Source organism: Scleropages formosus, chromosome 5 (genome assembly GCF_900964775.1).
Source record: "Scleropages formosus chromosome 5, fSclFor1.1, whole genome shotgun sequence".
Taxonomy (NCBI): Eukaryota; Metazoa; Chordata; class Actinopteri; order Osteoglossiformes; family Osteoglossidae; genus Scleropages; species Scleropages formosus.
Window position 1 is genome coordinate 35,567,952 of NC_041810.1, and position 16,072 is coordinate 35,584,023.

Consider the following 16,072-nt stretch of genomic DNA (forward strand, 5'->3'; position numbering starts at 1 on the left):
CACCTGAAGGAAACCCCAGCGAATACAGGGAGAAAGCTTGATTCAAATCCTTGTTTGGTGCCACAACCTAGGAGCTGTGAGATATGCCCCTGTCAGTGATGCCAGCATGCCCTCAAAGTGCAGCAGGGGAAAATGAGATAAAAACATAAAAAATAAAACATCTGGTCAAATGATGAAGAATAGAGGATAAAGAATGAAAGAATGAATGTGTTTGCGCTCAGTTTGAGATAGATTGAACATGTGGGTCATAAGCCTGCAGTTTTCATGTTCTGCACTTGGTTTTGACCTGGATTGCATTTAAAACAAAATGTTTAAAAGGTAAGGCAGGAAGTTTGTGTATCTGGTGGAGAAACGGGTGAAACATTTGTGGCTCATTATTGTTCCCTTCACATGACTGCTAAGGAAGATTTTGTTTTTATGAGAATTCGCTTTACGAGCAGATGTCCAGGAACGGATTCCACACGTTATGGGCATTGCAAGGACGGAAGGTCTGGCGGCTGTGTCCTGACTTTGTGTGTGTATGTGTGTGTGTGTGTGTGTGTGTGTGTGTGTGTGTGCAACCAGCTTTGTCCTGCAACAACAGTGGTTAGTAGTAGTGTTGTGAACTATTAAAGGTTTTTCCTTTTCTCTCCTGCACATGTTGCTGGTTTACTTCTGTAGAATTTCACTATTAAATTGTCACTCTGTGAAACCTTTATGAATCACTTTTTTGTTACTTTGATGTGGCACAGTTTTCATATGGCAGTGATCTGACTATTGATTGTCCAATAGTGGATGTTTGTTTGATTTATTTATATACAATTTATTTCCAGATATCCCCTGTGAGTGGTCAGGTTGCAGCCATTCAGTCCTTACCCACAGACTGGCTCATTTACGATGAGATGAGAAGAGCGCAGACAAGTGCCAGTGTTCGCGGCTGCACTGCGGTCACCCCCCTTACCGTGGTTCTCTTTGGAGGCTGTGCCAAGATGCCCAACGGTGCTTTAGAAGAGCCTGCTGTTCACAAAGGTAGGGCATACATTTGGAAATAAAAACGAGTACATGTAATGTGAGGATTTCTCATTTTTTTACCTTACTTAATGCCATTTTCATTCTTCATTCTATAATTATCCAGGTATTTCTGGGTTGCAAAGTCCTGAGGAATCTTAATAACTAGTGAAGCTTGTCATACTGTGCACGTTCCATGTAATGAAGCAGACTAGGACTGCAAGATTTGTCATTTCATACACTGGGAGTTTACCCTCCGAGTGATGAGTCCCCTGAAGTGTTCAAAACAGGACATGGGTGCATTTTTACTAGTAGTCTTCATAATTTCTTGATGCGGTATCACGATGTGAACTACTGAAATGTGAATGTTGTACCCTGCCGTTTGAACAGACAGTGCCGTCAGTGACAGCAGTGACAGTGACATGGAGGAGCACTCCACAGCCCATCTGGCCCAGATAAAGATTGATGAGTGGCTCAGTTTCAAACTGCCGCAACAAGTAAATACATGAATAAGTAAATGAATTTCATTCTGCAAAAAGTGGCCATCATGTATATTGCAAAAGGTACTGCTCCATAGTGTTTAAATTATGTTCTGGGTTTCTCTGCTAATGAGAACACATGTGCTGCACTTGTGTGCTGTGCCCTTTAGACGGCCACTCTGGTATACCAGCTTAGACAGAAGTGGTACAGCCTGCTCCTCCGTCGGATCCGTGCACCTTCCAAGCCCTGGACTCCAGTGGATGAGGCCACCTTGCAGGCTCTGGTTTCTGTGCTGACCACAGAGGAGCGCGCAGCTGGTCTGCAGCAGCCGTCTGGCATTGGACAAAGACCGCGTCCCGTGTCCTCTGAAGAGGCCAGTCGGCTGTCTCCATGGAAGACTGCTAGCAGGTTTCCAAGCTCTGTGGAAGCTGCTTTCGCTGATGAGCCCACTGAGCCTGAGAGGTATTAATGTTCGGCCACAGCTGAGTGAATGATTACAAAAGGGTTAGATAATTTATTTAATTTTATTAACATATTTGATCAGCACATGTTTAAGAATGACCACTTTTCTGTGAAGAGTATTACTGATATTTAAATATGCATGTGAACATCAGTGTGTTTTTCAATTATACATACACACACAGTCAGAAACTGCTTGTCCTGAGCGGGGTCACAGCAAGCTGGAGCCTAACCCGGCAACACGGCACAAAGCTGAAGGGGACATACCCCGGATGGGACGTCAGTCCATCACAAGCAAGCAGGCCCTGGTCAAACCTGCTGCGTCACATCCCCAATGCCCTCCCCCAGTTATTCAGTCCAGTTCAATCCAATCAGTGACAAGCAAAAACCAATACGCCATTAAAACATTGTATTGGAAAATTATGACTTTATATTGTTCTGTTCAAAATTGAGTTTACTTTCATATTTGCAGCATTACAGCAATGCACAATTAGAGCTATACAAGAAAAAACTATGAGAAAGTTCAGGAAAGCTTTGAGAAGATTTGTCTGGATATGTTGATCCCTGTGAAAAGTGTTGCTGAGCTGACACTTTGCTCCAAAGTGATTTACAGCATTTTTGCCTTTTGTATTAAAGTAGGTATTTTTGTTGCCGTAATTTCTCTGACCTCCTGTTGTCAATGTGTGCCATCAGCAGCAGTCCCGTCATCCCTTTCTCTTTACTCACCATAGGAAGTGATGGGCCTGTAGAATGTCCAGAGCAGTAGAGCCTGAACAGGAGCTGGATAACAGAAGTATCAAGGAAATACAGAACCATATGAGCTGTATTTGGAAATATTGTTCATTAGGCTCAGTAATAAGATTAAAAGCTATAGGAACCTTAATTTCTATATTTCCAAGTCTAGATGGTAATGACTCTAGAAATTAGTTTTTACAGTTAAATTTTGGGTGGAAAGCACAACTTTCATTTTGGATTGCTACAATTCAGCACCCAGATAACAAGGGTTAAAAAAGATCTCAGCGTTCAGAAACTCAGAAACCAATGGCCATGTGGGGTAAAATGTTTAGAGAGGCGCACACATTGCCACAGGATGTTGCATGCACATTTAATACGATGTCCTCAGGGGTCTGACAGTACGGTAAGTCCTTTCCCCACACACCTCAACTGGACCACACAGAGAGAGCAGTAGCCTCTCAGTCTTGCTGTGTGTCCTCTCTGCTGAGACCAAGTCTGGGAACGTGTCTGTGTCATTGTCTTTGCAAGGTATTATCTTGTCCTCAGCGTCCACAGATCGTCTTCACCACTTGTAAATAAACTCTGGAACTGTGTGCAGATGTTTTTTGTCGCATCTGAACCGCATGGCTTTTCAGTCGAAGGCATTTGGTAAAAAACAAAAAGGCCTGTGGCCAGGTAATTGGGACTCTAGCTTCATATGAAATGCAGCAAACAGGCGCCAGCTTCGGCACCCCATATTCCCACAACGCCTGTAAAATACCATAAGTTATAGCCATGAGACTTTTCCTGGTCCTTAATGGCCTTATGTAAAGATCCAGTCCGGACAACTGCCCCGGAGACAATCCATGCTGATGTTCCTGAAGCTGAGCATGGCCACCTTTCCAGCACCCTGCAATATGCTGTGCCACAGAGGCTGAGGAGTGCCCTCCCGTTCTCCCTCCCTCCATGGTGAGAATGGACACCCTCGCGCTGGTACATTTTCCTGTGTATCGTAAAATCCTACCCGTCCACACTCCTACATAGATGTTACGGTATCTTGCCTACAAGGTGCTGCGAAAAGGAACTGTTACCGTTTTGTGTTGTGAAAATTTAAAATTTTTTTGAAACCATATTCTCAAAGGATGGGAGCAGCAGTGCTAATCTGGACCTGGGAGTCAGGACTTTAAGAAACTATCTTATTGTAGCAGTGAAATATATACTAATGTAATTATATAGTAGCTACTATATGCAGCACTTTCCCAGTTGTTTAACATAAACAGTAGCAGCCAATAGCACGGTTAAAGGATAAGTTCCCGTAGCAAGACTCTTTCAGTCCCTAATCCGCAGGTTAATGACTATAAATATCCTTTGTACATATGAGTTCTCTCATTCAGTGAAATTTTTTTTTTTTATTCGAGGTTTCTTTTCAAGTCAAAATTTTGCTAAATTTTTTGCTAGTCTGTATCATGACAGCACAATGGTAGCTAGATATTAATATTTTATTTTGTCACAATAGGGTTTTAGTTTTGTAGTGTAGTATGACAACTTACTAATGGATGCAGCAATGGGATGATTGGCACTGTTGTTCACCAACTTTCTGCAAATTTCCAGCAAAAACCAAGACCAAAAATGAGTTTTAATGATGTTATCAAGCCCAGCTTCCATTCTCTATTTTCGACTTTGTGTCTTCAGAGTCCTGAGGATGTCGTCGTCTCCAGTGCTGCTACAGGTGAAGGGACACAAGGATAAGAGTGTGTCCCTGGCCACACACCTGGGAGATGACCAGTCAGATCACTGCTCTCTCGTAAGTACAGAGAGAAACGGCAGTGGCAGCTCCTTGTCGCTGCCGCCTGGAGCAAAGGTATGAATGAACAAGCAACAGTCCCTTGGCTGTTATTTTATGAAACGTTGGTCACTGCTGGTTGGCAAAGTGACGACAAGTACTTCATAACTCTGCCATTTAGCCCTATGCGACAAAAGGCAATTTGTCTTCTAATTGCATGTTTGTGGTAAACTGGAAATTGTTGCAGGCGTTAAGATGCATAAATAGGCACTAAATTAAGAAAAACGTCACATTACAGCAAATTCTCACTGAATTAATCCATTCCTGAAAGAGGTGCGGATATTGAAAGGCAATTTCCCATCTTAAGTGGGGAAAAATAATAATGCGTTCCCAGGCCATTGGAATCAGTAAGAGACCATAAAACACTTGCATTCTGTATATTCAGAAAGTATTCAGACCCTTTTTTCATATTGTTTTATGTCACAGTCTTACCCTAAAATTATTTTAACCCCCCATTAATCGACACTCAATACTCAAGAATGAAAACAGCATTTTAGAACTTTTTGCAAATTTTCAATTAATATTCTGTGTTGCAGTTAAACTTTTTTATTGCAGCTTGTATACATGATGCATATGTATGTAAGCTGTGTGGCTTGTACATTGCAGTTCTTCATGTCACGACCCAGTAACACTGGGCGCTATTTCATCATGAAGAGCAGCAACATGCGCAACATAGAGATCTCCCAGCAGAAGGGCATCTGGTCCACCACTCCAAACAATGAGCTGAAGCTCAGTTGTGCCTTCCTGGAGAGCAGTGTCGTCGTCTTGATTTTCTCTGTACAGGGCTCCCGAAACTTCCAGGTGATCTGTTCCTGCCTAAGTTGCCTTCTCTTTGGCTAATGCCTCATTCCTTCAGTTTGCAGTAAATCTCTTGAAAATGAGCAGCACGGTGGCACGACGAGTAGCGCTGCTGTCTCACACCACCTGGGTGGTGCGAGACTGTGGATTCGATCCCCGCTCAGTCTGTGTGGAGTTTGCCTGTTCTCCCTGTGTCTGTCTGGGTTTCCTCCCACAGTCCAAAGACATGCTGTTCAGGTTCCCCCATAGTGTGTGAGTGACAGAGAGAGTGTGTTCTACTGATGTATAGATGAGTGACCCAGTGTAAGTAGTGTGTCTAGCAGTGTAAGTCACCTTGGTGAATAAGGTGTGTGGGCTCATGATACTACATAGAGTTCATTGGAAGGGAGAAAAGCGTCTTCTAAATACCCACACGCACATACGGTAGCAGGTGGTGCAGATTTAAATCCACACTCCTTCTGCAGTACCCTTCAAGTTATTTACCTGAATTGCGGCAGCTTTTTAAAAAAAAAAAAAAAAACCTGCTTTATTAATGGTGAATAATTGTAAGTAGCAATTAACATTGTAAGAGAAGAGTGTCTGGTAGATGAGTAAATGTGAATGTCTTTCAGGGCTATGGGAGGATGTCCTCCGACATTGGCCCAGAGCGATGCCAGGAGTGGGGCTCCACTTTGCTAGGGGGGGTGTTCAAAGTGGAGTGGATCCGCAAAGAGAACCTTCCCTTCCATTTTTCACAACACTTGCTCAACCCTTGGAATGAGAATAAAAAGGTACAAATCAGCAGAGATGGACAGGTGGGTGTCTAGTAGTCGAGCACTATTTTCAACAAAGCAGCACGAATGAAACAAATGTGAGAAAATGGTAAAAGTCCTCTTGAGAAAGTTGTGTGTGGACACATGAATGCAGTCACGAGGAAAATACGTGACAGTTATCCTTCTGAACAGCTAAGCACAGCAGCAGACAGCCCCGCAGTGGTCAGAGCTACTACGTTTTACTGGATTTTATGTAACCAGGGCTGTACACATTGTGACTCGGGGAATGAAAGCTAAATAAATAGTCATTAAGAAAAAGTTTATCAGGCACAATACACACAAAACAATGGTCAGTGAGCAAGGTTCTGCATTGTGCTGCTGCCACACTGTCCTTATTGTAAGTAGCCAGGCTTCCAGCCTTTTGTACCATGGTATTACTTCAGGCGTTACTGCACTGGTTCTTTATCTTGGCCTCCTGAATCCTGTCTGGATATATGAAGCAAACAGCCAGATGAGACTGGTGCTCATAAGTATTAAATTCCTTGCGTTGACCTGTATAAAGTGCTTTCGTAACTACTCGTAAGTAACTTTTATACATGCGAGGCACTGAGGTAAATAACGGAAGAGCCACCAGCACAGGAAGCAAACAGCTGGATCACATGGTGGTACATTTCACCTTTATTGTGGTGTAATGAGGTGGAGGTTGTAGCGAGACACCCAAGAAGCTTGGCAAAAGCCAAATTGTCCATCCAGCTTACTCGAGGCCAGTGTAGTTTGTTTTGGTGAACACAATCAATATTAACACTTGTTCAGTGCCAGAGGACCTGTGTGCAGAGGATCATGCTCTGCTCAGCCCAGCACACCTTAGAGCAGTACAGCAGGGACTGTTGGTTCAGTGTTGGCTTTCGGGACAAGCTCAGTTGTTCTGTCAGCTCAAACAGCGCAAGTCCACGCATGCTTCCAGAACAGTGTTTCAGTAAAAGCAGCATTCTCAAGAACTTCCACCACACGTGAATGTCCAAACTGTGGCCTCTGTCAGCTAAGCCACATGTCGCTCGTGCTCATCCACATGAGCCTCATGATCCACTCAGTTGCCAAGTGTCTATTTCCTTTGCCTTGTGAAGGAACTGGAGCCACAAGTCGGAGTCCAGCTTATCCAGCTTTGGCAGCACATCCCAGAGAAAGCACAGCAGCGCAAGGTATAAAATACAGTTTCTTCATTCATCATGTGCCTAGAAATATTAACAGTAGTGTCACTGTACTCAGCACTTGAACCCATGACACTCTTGGGACGAGTCTTGTCCATCTTTTAAATGGCACTCGTGGTACAGCGAGAATACAATATGTTTGTAGAATTTGTCAGTTGAAAGGGAACGTTTTCAACTCTGCTGACTTAATGTCTGTTTGCCGCAAGAAATGGGTACTGGAACATGTTACTTCAGTGTGGCAACAGGGCAGTGCGCTCGCCATATGAAGTTCCCTAGTGTGATTCCCACTCGTGCTCTAGTACCCTTGACACTTGCACTGAATTGCTCCACTCACAGTACCCTGCTGCATAAATACCAAACCCTGTGTGACACTCTGAGTCACTTTGGACTAAGGCATCACTTCTGTTCTGTTCAGGTTGTTGTAATAATAATGACGTCCTTTTATTAAAAAATAGTTTTCCGTTTGATTTTCACAGTAGCGCTAAAAACCGACAGTCTCCTGAGGACACTGGGTCAAGAGCAGGAAGAAATGGCTGATGTGCTCCTCAAAAAGTCAAAGGTCTCTGTTGATGCTGTTGTTTGTGTTGTTACTTTTCAGATTCTGTGGAAAAAGTACATACTGATGTAGAGTACCATATGAATTTTACCCTGGAGACATTGCCAGGCTTAATTTGAACTGTGGTGGTTGTAGAGTTTGGACTGTGATACTTCATGCCTGGAATAAAAGTGTTTCTTGGCCTTGTGTTGAATTTAAATTATAAAAATGAGTTAAGATTTGGACTTTTTTTGTAGCAACTGTTACATGGGGACATGTTGTTTACCCAGAAAATATGGTAGTTTTCTTCAAATACAAGGTGGTGCATTGCCACAAGATGTGGCCCTAGAAGCATGTAAGACGAAGGGCAGAAAAGTTATGTTTAGTTTCTGTAGGACAGTTTGACTTCAGCTTTCAGTGGTAGTGGCAATTTTGTCACGTTACTCTAAAGGTGCATTTTAACCCTGTTGGGGTAAATTGACATGTTTTGGATGTCTTTGTGATTTGTCCAAATATGAGTTTGTTTCTTGAATACTTAGATTAAAATGTTTTTTTCTCTTTTAGATGTTTTTTTTTTTTTATAAAATTCTCACTCATATTGAAAGACCTTTCGTGCAGAACGACAGGATGATCCACGGTATCTATACATGACATTTGTTCATAAATGTGCCACAAGAGCACTGTTCCTTCATACTTCGGTAAATAAAGATTTTATGTATGGAAAAGATAATCCGTTTGTTTTTTATGATTTTCTGGCCAAAAACTATGTTTTGTATGTTTTGCATTGATCATTCTAGTGCTTTGTTTACTGGTCAGTCACATTTACATTTATTAATTTAGTAGATGCTTTTGTCCAAAGCGACATACATCAGCAAAAGTATAATTTATGCATTACATTAAGAGAAATAAACATAGATGCAGACATGAAAGTCTCAAGTAAACCTAGTTTGTTGCCTACCACTTGCTGCACCGAGGTTCATTGTTCAAGGAGGTGCATAAAACACAGGATAGACAAATCCTGATACCCTCCTACCATTTTTTTTAAAATAATATTAAGATACACAAGCAAGCAAATACAATGCTGGAGTAGTGGCTGATTAAAGGCTTTATCTGGTGATGCGCATGACGTTACGGTGCATGAACATTTACAGCATACATGAGCTGGAGAGATCTTGGGCGAAATGGGTCCGGAAAAGGTGAGTTTTCAGACCCTTCTTGATTGTAGACAGTTTCCGCAGTTCTGAGTGAGAGGGGAAGGTCGTTCCACCACAACAGAACCAGAACCGAGAACCTCCGTGCTTTACCTTTTGTGCATGCGACCAACTGAGCAGAAATAGATGAGCGAAGGGGCCTGGCTGGGGTGTACCGGATGATCAAGTCCTGTAAATAGCTGGGAGCAGTTTTATTGATGCATTTGTGGACAATAACCAGGGTCTTGAATTTGATTCAGGCAGCTATAGGAAGCTAGTGCAGAGAAATAAGAAGAGGAGATACGTGGGAACACTTTGGCAAATCGAACACAACGCGTGCAGCAGCATTTTGTAGAAGCTGCATAGGTTTGATGGCATTAGCAGGAAGGCCACACAGGAGAGAGTTGCAGTAGTCCAGACGGGAAGTCACCATAGCATGGACAAGTAGTTCGGCAGAGTCAGTTGTGAGGTAGGGATGGATCCTACGAATGTTATACAGGGTGTATATGCAGGACCAGGTTGTAGCTTTAATGTGCTGAGAGACTCGCATCATCGTTACTCTCAAACTCTTAGCGAAGGAGAGAGGCAAGGTGAGTGCGTTGTCCAGTTTGATCAATAGATTCTGACAGGAGGATGGGCCAGCTGGGAGGTAAAGAATCTCTGTTTTGGAGAGGTTGAGTTGGAGGTGGTGATCATACATCCATGAAGAGATGTCCGACAGACAGGCAGAAATGCGTGCGGAGATGTCTGATGCACCAGGTGGAAAGGAGAGGAAGAGCTGAGTATCATCAGCATAGCAGTAGATCGAGAAAAGGAGAGGACCCAATACCGAGCCCTGCGGGACACCGATTGAGAGGCAGAGGAGAAGAATGAGAGCTCTGCCAAAACCACTTGACATGATCTGTCAGATAAGTAGGACTCAAACCACCTTAGTGCCACACCTTTGATCCCAAGCTGGTTGAGAGGAGAGTAGAATCTCGTGGTTGACTGTGTCAAATGCTGCAGACAGACCAAGGAGAATGAAGACCGAGGAGAGGCAGGCGGTTCTAGCGGCTTGGAGAGCATCAGACACTGCCAGAAGGGCCGTCTCAGTGGAGTGACTAACTTTGAAACCAGACCGATAACCATCAACGAGACGGGTGAGGAAATCAGACGGTTGATCACAGGCTGCCCGCTCTAGGGTTTTAGACAGGAAGGAGAGGAGAGAGACTGGTCTGTAATTTTCAACCAGATTGGGATCCAGGGAGGATTTTTTTTAACAGGTGAAATTAGAGCAGTTTTGAAGGCAGCTGGGAAACAGCCAGAGGAGAGTGAGGAGTTGATGATAGAAGAGATGAAGGAGGTGAGTTGCGGGGAAATCTTCTGAAGGAGTGATGATGGGATTGGATCAAGCAAGCAGGTGGTGGCTCTGCGCAATATCAGGAGATCAGCGACTACAGATTCGGAGAGTGGCTTGAAGTTGGAGAGGATAGCTTTGCAGGGGGGTCCAGCGCGAACCGGGCAGGTTGATGATGAGAATTTATCAGTGATTGCTTTGACTTTGTCTCTGAAACAAACAAAGCAAAGTCGTCAGCAGGGAGAGATGTGGGAGGAGGAGGTTGCAAAGAGTGTGTGGTTTTTTTAGATGCAGACTGTATTTTGTTGTGGAAGAAGGAGGTTTTAGCTGAAGAGACAGCAGACTGAAAAGCAGCTAAGAGTGGCTGGTAAGCATCCAAGTCCGATGGAGTTTTGGATTTACGCCACCTTCGCTCTGCAGCCTGCAGTTTGGTCCTGTTAGCACGTAGTGTATCAGACAGCCACGGGGTAGCAAATGGGGTGTGATGGGCTAGAAGACGGGGGACAGAGAGAATCAAGGGAGGAGGATAGGGCAGAGAGGAAAATGTTTGTGATATCATCTGTAGATAGAGCTGAGAATTGCGCAGCAGAAGGGGGAGAGGCCAGAGTAGCAGAGCCAAAGCAGGAAGGTAAGAGAGATTTTAAGTTGCGGCGAAAGGTGACAACGGGTGCAGAAAGAGACAAGGAGTTAGTGGTGAGGGAGGGTTGAAAGGAAATGATGAAGAGGTCAGTGGTCAGAGATATGCAGCGGAGTGACAGAGAGAACGGGACAGCCACAGTTGCAGGAAAATACAAGGTCAAGACAGTTGCCCGCTTTGTGAGTAGCAGGGGGCTGGGACGAAGAGAGATCAAAGGACTGTATGAGCAACAGAAGGCCGCTTGCATGAATGTCATCGACATGCAGGTTGAAGTCACCCAGGAGAATCAGTGGAGTGTTGTCCCCTGGCAGAGAGCTCAACAAGATGTCAAGGTCATCCAAGAAGCGGCCAAGAGGGCCAGGAGAACGATAAAGGACAACCACAACAAGAGTGATTGGGGCAGTGATAGAGACAGCATGCCATTCAAAGGAGGACAGATCATGCAAGTGAAGAGGAAGAATAGAGTATTCCCACCGGGGAGAGATGAGCAGGCCTGTGCCTCATCTCTGCTGGAGGGACGAGGGGTGTGAGAGAAGGAGTAGTTAGTAGAGAGTGCTGCAGGTGTGGCAGAGTGGTCTGGGGTGATCCAGGTTTCAGTTAGGGCCAGGAGATTCCAGTGAGAGATGGGAGGCGTAGGCTGGTATGAAGTCAGCTCTTCTCAAAGCAGACTGGCAGTTCCAGAGTCCCATGGACAAAGTAAAGCAAGATGGAACGTTTGACAGGTAAGGGTAGACCAGGTTGCTGTAGCAGCGAGAGTGCCCAGGTCTCTGGTGCTGGCGAAGTCGCATGGCTCGCTTACCGTAGAAGATTTTGATGGTCGACATGTTGGACGCATGATCCCTTGCGGACAACTGTACCGGTGGCCTTCCTCGGTGGAATGACTCCCGCAGTTAGACTCCCTTGTCTTTGCACCCCGAGTGTTTGCACCAAGAGGCTGCCGCTACGGATCATCAGCTGCTATTTGGAGGTTCCTAATCGAAACTGAAACTACTACAGCAATGGCGAGCAAAACAACCAAACAGACGCAATTAATCGAACCACCGAGCCACGTCCACTCCCTGCTGCGGGACACAGAAGTGATCCAGAGAACGTGCGCCCAACAAACCACTAAATACTATTTAACAAACAAACTAATTACAGTGACATGCAACACTACACAGACACACAACCGATTGTGTCTATCCGCACAGCTACACAACACGAATGTGCGTCGGGAAAAAGCAGTAGCAAAACAACTACACTTACCTAAAACACCAAAAACAGCAGCGACGGACCTCCAGCGCAAAATATAATGCACAATGCACAAATATACCAGACAGCAAACAGGATTTTGTCAGCCCTTGTGTCATGTTAGTCTGTCATGGACATGCATTACTCACAGCTGATTGAGGAAGTTTATGTGTATCTGTTTACTCAGTAGGGGGTGCGGTGGCGCAGTGGGTTGGACCACAGTCCTGCTCTCGGGTGGGTCTGGGGTTGAGTCCCGCTAGGGGTGCCTTGTGGCGGACTGGCGTCCTGTCCTGGGTGTGTCCCCTCCCCCTCCAGCCTTACGCCCTGTGTTGCCGGGTTAGGCTCCGGTTCCCTGTGACCCCGTATGGGACGAGTGGTTCCGAAAATGTGTGTGTGTGTGTGTGTGTGTTTTTACTCAGTACCTGCCACACACACACACAACTGTGATTAGTGTTTCCACGCATAAATTTTCTCCAGCTATATCAGTTGAGGTTCCACAATCACCATTCTCTTGGCTTACTGCCTTACTGGCTGACTTAGTGACTACTTGTTAGTCTTCTATTTGGTAGTTTATAGCTCACCCTTTTTCTTTCATGTTTTCATGATGATGGAGCTGAAGGCATCTTTCCACCACTGCGTGATGGTTGAATGTCACATCATCAGTAATGTAGCGTACCTGTGAAGCAGGAGAGGGGCTGTGCCCGGTATGGAGTGACCGTTAATCAGACTGTGAGTGGAATCATAATGGACTTGCCTATGCTTTTCACACACTGATTTAAAAAAAAAGAAAAACTGGGTGCATAAAATGAAATGCGAAAAATCCAAGAGGATCATTTTTATGGGTATTTTATGTGTTAAGATACTGAAATCAACACAATATTAACACAAGTTCCACTGGTGTCCAAGTCGCCAACCTCAGGTCATGTGGCCAAAGAAAGGCAAATGGGGAGGCAGTTTGTAAGAAACATTTAATTTATAGTTGTGAGAAAAGATTTGACCTCTTGGGGGTTACCTGGATTTCTGCTTGACTGGCTCCAAAAATGTGGTCTCATCTTCATATGAGCCATGAAGTAGAGAGTTTGATTTGAACAAACACATGTCTTTATCTAACAAATGGTTTGAACAATCAAGGTAACTGATGGCGGAAGTGTGTGAACTTGACATCTTGGAAAGAGTGCAGTTGGAGTCAGGTAATGTATCCCAATCGATGAGTCAGATGTTCATCAGTTCAGGTGTACTTTTCACCTGTACTGCCATGTAAAAAACAGTTTTGGCTGCCTGCTATTCGCAACAATGCAATGACAATTTAAAATAATACTAATATAGGGTACTATATATATATGTATATGTATGTATATAGAGAGAGTACTCCGTTATGAATTTTATGTTGCAGTTTTTACTCTTTACATAAAGCTAGTATCAAAGGTGTGATGAGAGATTTCTGAGGAGCTCCAATGAAGAGTGCAGTGATACTACACACTACAGTGATACTACAGACAAGCTGTGATCAGTGGTAGCAAACTGAACTGAACCCCTCCCCCCAATCCCTGTTTCTGCTGCCCTTCCTCACTGCCAGTGCTACTAGGTTTTGTGTGCATTGGAAGGCATTTCCACTGCATTTGCTATCCAGGCTCTCCAGTTGATTCAGAATGCAGCTGCTTGTCTAGTGTGAAGCATTCCTTTCGATAAACATGCTGTTCATGAGCTCTGGTTCTTTCCTTGTCGCTCTCTCGTTGAGGATCAGCTCCATGCGTTCACACTTGCAGTCAGGTCCCTATATGATTCTCTTCCTTGTCTCTAGTCGAAAGCACCTTTCGCTTTCACCCCCTTCACTGTGTACTTCCTCCGGACACACTAGAAAGGATTGAAGGAGCTTCCACATAACATCAAGTCACTGCTGAGTTTCCTCACTTCTCACTCTGTCTTGAAGATCTACCTCTTCATCTTTGGGCTGACTGTGACATGCAATGATTTTTGTTTTTTCCCAACATGTATCTCACTGTCCTATTAGCCATACAGTACCATAAAAAAAGTATTTGACCCTTTCTGATTCCCTGTTTTTGTAACTTTTTCAGTTTGATCCAATCTCTTTGTTACTTCTAGTAGTACATAAAGAGAGTCTGATGGCAAAAAATAACAGCATTGTTCATCTTCCTCTTCTTTGGTGTACAGGCTAAGTGAATGTGCATTCATAAGGTGGGAAAATGTAGTTCCTCCCAAGGTACAGCAACTGCATCTATAGCAGTAACTAGAATTTAATGTTAAAATGTACAAATAAATGATAAAATAATTTAAAGTAATGCCTGACATGGAGGCATAGCAGGTAATGGTGGTGCCCTACAGCACCTGGGTTCAAGTCCAACTTGGTGTGTGTTGAGTTTGTGTATCACTCTACAAAGATGTTTTTCAAGGGAACTCATGGGACTAACATTGCCCGGAGAAGTGGGCATTGACTTGACGGCGTTCAGTTTGGACAGCCTTGTGTTAAGTGACAAATCTCCAGCACACTCTGTTGCATGAACGATAACAATACATAAACAGTCAACATGCATGGATGCTATATTTTACATTTACGTGTATTCATTTAGCGGAAACTTTTCCCGTGTGAAGTACACCACGTAGAATTTTGTAACTTGTTATATTTTGTCACGTGTTATTTTCACGCTGCAGGGCTTTTATTTTTTAAAATAAAGTTAGTGTCACTGACTCTTAATAAGACAGACACTTTGCAATGTGGGAGATGTTGCTACACTTCGACTCATCACACGCAAAACCACTGATCACTAGAAAGAACAGGAAAGGTTGCCAAAAAACAGTTTGATGACTCTCAAGATTCCTGGAATAAGGTTCTGTGGACTGATGAATCGGAGAATATTTTGGGGGACATGGGCCCTGTTACACACACACACACACACACACACACACACACACACACACACATCTTCAGAGCCGCTTGTCCCATATGGGGTCACGGGGAACCGGAGCCTACCCGGCAACACAGGGCGTAAGGCCGGAGGGGGAGGGGACACACCCAGGACGGGACGCCAGTCCGTCGCAAGGTACCCCAAGCGGGACTCGAACCCCAGACCCACCGGACAGCAGGACCGTGGTCCAACCCACTGCGCCACCGCACCCCCTGGGCCCTGTTACATCTAGTGAAAATCAAACATGACATTCCAAGTAGGAACGTGCAGTATCAGGCATGGTGATGCTATTATCATGGACTGGCAGTGCTTTGCTGCTTCTGTGCTTTGGTGACTTGCCATCATTGAACATGATGCTCTGCATCAGAAAACACAAAAGGGAAGTGTCAGGCTGTCTATCCAAGGGCTGAAGCTGTAGCACAGCTGGATCATGCAGCAAACATTGATCTCTAATGTACAACCAAATCAGCACCGGAATTGCTGAAAGATACAAAGTTACAAACTGGAATAGCCAAAGCCTTGGCTGAAACTCAACTGAGATGCTATGGCAAGACCTGAAAAGAGCTGTTCATACTCATAAATCCACAAATGTCGCAGAGCTAAATCATTTCTACATGGAGAAGTGGGCAAATACTGCTCTACTATAACGTGAGACCTGTGGTACAGTCATTTACAATTATTCTTTCACACATGAATTCTGTTACAAAGTAAAAATATGGGGTTCTCAGCTTACAGAGACAACTGGGACTGAAAGTTTGTTGGTAACTTGATTTGTTCACGAAACCAAAGTCACTTGTACCACTATGTCACAATAAGAGCTTAGTGACAGACATCCTTCAATTTATTCACAGGTTAGGACCTGTAAAAACCTTACATAAGACTGTGACTATATTATAAATTGTAAGACTTTTACTTTTTTATTGCTTTGTTAATCAACTACTTGTCCAGTGCAGGGTTGCATTGGTCTAGGGCCTGTGCT

The 16,072-nt window shown here is 44.2% G+C and overlaps 1 protein-coding gene across 4 annotated transcripts in view; it reads left to right on the forward strand.

Annotated features, from left to right (window-relative positions):
• The window catches only part of ythdc2 (YTH domain containing 2), a 40,957-nt gene extending 32,621 nt beyond the window's left edge, over window positions 1-8,336 (forward strand). For 3 of the 4 annotated variants that reach the window (XM_018734397.1, XM_018734396.2, XM_018734398.2), the window contains exons 24-31: window positions 813-1,008; window positions 1,378-1,484; window positions 1,637-1,929; window positions 4,333-4,501; window positions 5,090-5,284; window positions 5,893-6,075; window positions 7,158-7,232; window positions 7,718-8,336. In XM_018734397.1, the coding sequence (XP_018589913.1) occupies window positions 813-1,008; window positions 1,378-1,484; window positions 1,637-1,929; window positions 4,333-4,501; window positions 5,090-5,284; window positions 5,893-6,075; window positions 7,158-7,232; window positions 7,718-7,720 (1,221 nt within the window). In that variant the 3' untranslated portion in view covers window positions 7,721-8,336. The remainder of the gene's footprint in view (window positions 1-812; window positions 1,009-1,377; window positions 1,485-1,636; window positions 1,930-4,332; window positions 4,502-5,089; window positions 5,285-5,892; window positions 6,076-7,157; window positions 7,233-7,717) is intronic. The other variant, XM_018734399.2, reaches the window with a different exon arrangement.
• The last annotated feature ends 7,736 nt before the right edge of the window (window positions 8,337-16,072 follow it).